Here is a 6709-nt window from a genome sequence, read left to right as displayed (position 1 = left end):
ATTGAAACTTCTCTGGATTCTAGTATGGTAGATCTTTAAATATTTTCAGCAGTGCAAAAGTATTTAACTTTTTTTCCTCCCCAAACACTGCAAAAACTAAGAGTTCATTTTGCTTGAGGCTGATCAAATCTGTTTAACAGATACTAATCTAAGTAAGGTATGAGCAGCACAGAAACATTCAGCAAAAGCAAATTAAAAGCTTTTCCTTTCTGAGAAGGAATTGGAAAGTCTTTTTTCCCCAAGCAATACAGGGATGTTTCAAGGAAGCTGCATATAACRTTTTACATAGAAAAGAGAAATTTGTGACAATAAAGCAAAACTAGCCTGAAAAATCAAGCCTCATACTTTTCTTGGCATCCTCTCCTCCTCCCAAATGCATTCAGTTCTATTTTATTTTATTCCATGACCACTGGGAATGTCTGTCTTTGAAGAATCCTCCCTCCTCATYGATGCTGATGTCTCTACATTTAATTGTCAGCACTGCAATTGTAACCATAGGCCACCAGAATATCTTCCTATCAGAATTAATCCCCCAGAAGGCTCCACATAAAAAGTACATTTCTAGTATCAAGAGAATTAATAGATTCTTAAATGCTTTCTTCTTTTTAATTACAAAAGATGCAATAAGGTATGAAATGTAAGAAATACCATTGGACTCCTTAGATGCTATGGCCCTAGAATAGGGCTTCTCAAGCTTTTTGCAAGCAAAACTCTCTTTTAGGCTTAGGTGTCTTTGGGCAACATCACACTCCCTTTGCTGTTTTTCAGGTGGGATAATGAGAGCTCAGCTTCTCTGGAATTCAGGAGTTTTTTTTTTTTTAAAAAAAAAAAAAAGCTGCAGTTACTATTGTAACTGGTTTGCTTTTTAATATGATTTTAAGAGATTTCCACCCACTCTCGGAAATGGTTGCAACCTCAGCTGGAACACAGTCATCCCAATAAGGATGGATGCTGCTGGAGGAGGAGAGGAGGGAAAAGACGGCCCTGTACCCCCATGGAGCACGTGAGGAAAAATTGTATCTGGCAGCAAATCCACCTCAGAAAGTTCTCRCACAGGTTTAATCATTCAGCTCTATTTTCTGGGAAAGGTAATCCTTTCACTAAGTTCTGGTCTCCATGCTCAAGAAAAACAAATCACCACAAGAAACACTCAGCAAAGATCTGCAGAACAAAGCCAAAAAGTACCAGTAACGGGCCACAGAGTGAGACTTAATTTTTCTATGAAAAGATCAAATCTGATCAGCTATCACTGAACAAGAACCTAGAGAATTTCTGCAGAGAAAGGAGATGGTGCAAAAAATCAGATCTTAGGTAAACTACAAGATGGATCATCATCTTCCCCTCTCCTTCCCAACCTCCCTCCAAAAAAGTGTATGAAACCACACCTCAGTGAGGAATTAAACCACCCTGCTCAAAGTTCAGTAGTCTCAGTGAAGTGAAGAAACATTTTAAAACATCTCATCTCCCTTTCAAGCATGTCTCCTGGATACATTTAATAAGCAGCATTATCAACGCCGTCCATTACTCACTCATTAGTGAATATACAGTCTCTAACAACACGCTTCAAAAGTAGTGCTGCACGCACTGACTAGGGCTGAGCAACTGCTCCAAAGGACTGGGGAAGGGGGCGGGCGGGGGGAGGAGGGGAAAATCAATATTCGGAGACGGTGAAAAGCACCGCGGAGCTGTGATTGTGTAAGCCAGCCAAAGGGTTCTATTGGGCCTGGCTGTAAGCCTAGAAWACCTTCGGGCTGATTTCTAGAGGATTTTGTTTTTTCTGGGTTTTTGTTTTCAACTGGCACTGTACATCCAATGCAACAGACTAAAAGTAAGAAACAGAAGAAAGAAAGGAGGAAGGGTTTTTTTTTAAAAAAAAAAAAAAAAAGAGTGGTTAAAGCACAAGATTCTAAGTTCTCAAAAAATCTATCTGCTCAAAAACAATAAAAAATTGCCTTTCAAATTAAAACTAATTAATCAAAATTAACATTAGCAACAGCTCTTTCAACATTTTCATAATATTGCATGGAGTGTAGAAATATGATACTTCTTTAAGAGTTTAGAAACAAAATGGAGCCAGCTAACAGAAGAAGAAAAAAACAACTCAGCATAAAATACATGTTATCATGTTTACTCTAGAGACCCCATATAACAGTTTATTACTTCTTAATGTCTTTTATTCTACAGAGAGAAAGTGATTCTTTCAATATTACAAAGCTGTATTGCATTTATCCATCTCTACTTTCTATCCTCACTCAAATCATGATGTTTTGGGGTAGCTGGAAAAGGATTTCATGATAGGAGTCCATTGTATTTTACCAGTTTTCTCTGATTTTAATCATCCAGCATCCAACCAGTTCAGTGTATCTAGACTTTGTTGTTTCTTTGTTTTCATATGTGAAAGAGGCAGCCAAATTTTTGGTGATCAAAACCTCAGGAAAACAAACACACTCTATCTAAGAGTCTTTTTTTTTAATATACTGAATTCATAGATATTATTAACATATATGATATTACAGGCATGAAATGTGACACTAAAATACATAAGAACAAATCTGTTTTCAATATAATATATACTTCTTTTTGTGGAAAAACTTACAAGCCAATAACAGTGCAAATTATTTTGCTGCTATATAATGAGTTAATAGTACTTCAGCAGAATTGAGAGTCAGACCCAGGTATTTCCTCACAGTCTACAAGGAAGCAGAAATGCAAAAATSAAACCTAAAAATAAGACACGTACACACACACACACACCCTCCCAGTTCTGGGTCTACAAATGTGCTGGTCTTTTCTAGCACCAGGACCTCCTTTCATGCCTTAGTATTTCAGCATCTAGCCATCTTCCCCCGCCAGTGGGCCACCCTTGTCCAGTTACAGTTGGACAGACCAAAGTGGTGGTGGAGTCTGACTTCCCTTCCTCATCTTGGATACATTCTGATACGGCAAGATACACAAATCTTTTACAGTGGTCTAGAGAAGACTCTACAGAGTCTTCATTAGTTCACAGAAAACACTGTATAAACCCAGTTGGCTCAAAATTCATACGTCATTTTATTATATTCTTTTTTGTTTGAAACTTATTTAACAAAAATAAACTGTTTTGCTTTTAGGGGGTGAGGGTTAAGTAYTTCTAACTACTTATCTGAGTGAGTGATGACCTTGCAACCACTTGCACATCTGTTTTAAGGTTTTACAATAAAAAAAAAACTGCCACTGGAGCAAGTAAGCAGACRTGTGAGGTATGAAGCTACCACCCACAACCTGGAAGCGTTACATTGTCTCGCCAGGATTTTCTGCCATTCTTATACAGTAGCACAACATACAAATAKTTGTTTTCACCTATTTTTTGCCTGGATTCTTTCAGAGAGATGTACTTTTCTGGGTCAAGTTAAAAATTCTACCTTCTAAAACACCCAGATCTTTCAAGTCTCCAGATGCACTTTTCAGTGTAAAATATGCTGAGGTAGCAATGTCCATAGACTTTAGAGAGGAAAATATAATTAATATTGCACTTGTGATACTCCATCCAGCCTTGAATCCAGTCCTGTATCAGAAACATCACAATTAGCCCTTTTTTTTGGGGGGGAAAAAAAAAGGTCAGACTGCTTTGTTAAGATCACCTGCTGGACCCACAATAACTACTTCAYTAATTAAAGACAGAATTCATCATTTAAAGTAATAGTGTTTTGTCCTTTTCAAATACAGTCACACCAGAGTAAACATTACACATTTTTGCACATTCCTAAAATCAATATTCATTTTTAACATTAATTTATTGTATGAAAAAAATGTGAGACTTGCAATCTCACTGCAATATATATATTTCAAGCCAGTAATCCACAGTTACATCTGAGCAGCATAAGATATGCTTGTCCCCTCCACCCTCTTCAAACATCCAAACCAACAATGCTAGCTCAACGTTTTTTATTACCTTACACAATTACTGAACCTTCCCTTATCTTGCTTAGACAATTACGTTACTCTTGCTGCATTTCTCACAGGCTGTAAAATTCTACAACCTACTTTGATAGGCACTAGTATCCCAATTACTGTGTCAAGATACTGACATCAAGATATCTTTGAGAAACAAAAGGCTTGGATACATAAACTGGCTCTCTGCCTGTTGAGAGAAAAAAAAAGAAAGCTGCCTTATCTTGCAAGGAAAAAAGCAAAATGCACACAGTCTAAAGGGGTTGGTTTCCCCTTTTGCCTACTGCAAGATTCAGTTTTAGTTTTAATTTATAGGACTTCTACTGAATGGAATAGTTACATTAGGATCACCAACACCTGCCCCCCTCCCCAAGTCTACTCAGTAAAAAATTTTCTGCTCAGCAAGTCAGAGGTATATTGAGAAATGATTTAAACGATTTTACTGCACTGCATTTATGAGCATTATATTCAAAAATAAGCTTAAATACACACTGTGCATTAAAATTTTCTCATTGCAAACCAATATTAGAAAAGACTACTATCGACTWAAAAACAAAAAAGACATTCTTAAAAGTGGAAAATCAATCACCAAAACCASTAAATGTCACAGCACAACATTCCAGAGAAGCACTGATAATTGTTAGTTATACACTGCACAAATGATGTATGTCCTCAGTCAAGGAAGTAGGTGCCAGTTTTTTAGGAAACTGTACATACATTGATTTTACATTTATTTAATGTGGCTGTTGTAAGACACTTTATTCTTCTGATAAACTATGATTGCTTATCAAAAGATTCTATAATTCAAGAGAAACATTCATAACGTGTGTAAAAATGAAAACCACCAGCCCACAGAAATCATGCCCACAAAATCCAATTTTGTGGATTTATAGCAGAAAAGCATTAAACTACTGTCTTGCAGGAACAGCAGACTAGTCACTGAAGTATAACTGGCACAGCAGTAATGATTAACATGACATGTCCTCCTGCCACAGCTGTTAATCAGCTTAATACCAGTTACATTATTGACATTCTTGTAATTACTTTTCCTAAGGCACATTTGTGTARAATATATTTGGCTTAAATTTTGAGTATTCAAAGGTGAGCCTAGTCCCCAAAAGGGATGATCAAAGCAGTGTTATGCGCAGGAATTAGCTCCACAGGTATTACCATTACCTGAAGTTGAACACCGAGGGCTACCTCCTCCCTCATTAACTATATAAATAGTTTTGTTGTACCTTGCCATCTTCTGAGCATACACCCATGTGTTCTCCACTTTCATCCAGGCTGATCTGATTTATCTTCACTGGGCTCTACAAAAACAAAAAACAAAAATGTAAGCTTTCAAACTTACAATCGTATGCTTTAATCCCCCCAGTCTGGAGATTTGTGTGTTAAAGGTTGTATAATTCTTAGTTGCACAAATCAAAAAACCCCCCATAACATAGGTGTTTCTATAATAATGCCAAAACACAAAAAGGCTTTTGCCTAACCCTCAAACTGGACATTTTTTCYAGCAACTTGTTCCAAGATTTTGGAGCTGTTATGAAGTGCCACGCTCCTAGAACTCAGGAGTTTGATGCTSTGTATCACAGCTATCCGTTACAAACCTCTCCCGCTATCAAAACACAGCAAAAGACATGCTGAGCATGGAGGCATCAAAATAACTGAAAAATTCCCCTGGTTGAGTCTGATGGTGATACTGGTAATTGTTTCTTCCAGTAAATCCCTTTCTAGCTTTCATTTTTGCCTCTAACAGTGTTTAKAGAAGCTAATATTAGAAAGTATTGTAGTGTAATATAGGTGCAGTCATTCTTAGACAAATACTGAGATAAGCCTCAAAGCTGCACCAATTTTAGTTTCCTCCCATCCATTTAAGATATTCTTTTGCTATATAACCTTGTAGGTTAGAACCATCTAYCACTGCTTGCTTTAACCTAAGTATCTATTCTTACATTAAGTAGTGAGGACTAACTTGCAACATTATTGGAGTGATGCTATGCATATCCTCCCCTGATTAAAACCCATCCAATTACATTCGAGTACTGAGAACCTTCTTAACTGCTATGACCCTGATTTTATCCTCCATAGCAAATACCTAATTGTTTCAAGCATCACTGAATGATCTTCATCCAAGTAAACCTGTCTTACATATTTAAGAACAGCATTTCAAACTCTCATAAGCTTTTGAACGGACTGCACCACAAAACACACATCAGTTACGTGATTCCAAGCGTGAAAAAAGAGAGCTCCAGCACACATTCGTGTGAAAAAGAAGCGTCACTGAACTCTGCTGGTGCTGTGAGGTCACATCAGATGTTAYAAAATTGCATCTAAAATATTACACGTCCTTATGCATGCTATCACAGTTGGAATTACACCACCATGGAAGTTACATAAAACACTGTTCAGATGAACAACCTATAGGAGAAACTGAAGTCTTCTGACAGCCTGTGGAAAGCTCTTGCCCATAGATTTCCAAGAAGTATCTAACTCAGGAAAAATTCAGTTTTCCTCACCTCCACCTTGGGGGGTGGGGGGAGGGGGGGTGAGAGGAGGAAAACACTCTACCCTAATCACATTTTCAACTCCTAAAATTATTTTTCCAATCACTGTTGCACAACCACATCCTGCACTGCAGCAGTTTGCCTGATGCATCGGGAATAGGATGCTGCAAACCTTTTTGCTTCCTTATGCTCAGGAGGCATCACAGAATCATAGAATCAGTAAGGTTGGAAGGGACCTCTGGAGATCATCTAGTCCAACAGCCTCCCCCCCC

The 6709-nt window shown here is 37.6% G+C and overlaps 1 protein-coding gene across 2 annotated transcripts in view; it reads right to left on the bottom strand.

Moving 5' to 3' along the window:
- The window catches only part of VPS41 (VPS41 subunit of HOPS complex), a 104850-nt gene that overhangs the window by 58448 nt on the left and 39693 nt on the right, over nucleotides 1-6709 (bottom strand). For both annotated transcript variants that reach the window (XM_085320230.1, XM_085320231.1), the window contains exon 5: nucleotides 5169-5243. In XM_085320230.1, the coding sequence (XP_085176356.1) occupies nucleotides 5169-5243 (75 nt within the window). The remainder of the gene's footprint in view (nucleotides 1-5168; nucleotides 5244-6709) is intronic.

This window comes from Rhea americana, unplaced genomic scaffold (assembly GCF_003343005.1).
Source record: "Rhea americana isolate MKP2758 unplaced genomic scaffold, rheAme1 scaffold_62, whole genome shotgun sequence".
Taxonomy (NCBI): domain Eukaryota; kingdom Metazoa; phylum Chordata; class Aves; order Rheiformes; family Rheidae; genus Rhea; species Rhea americana.
This window is presented reverse-complemented; position numbering and strand designations above follow the sequence as displayed.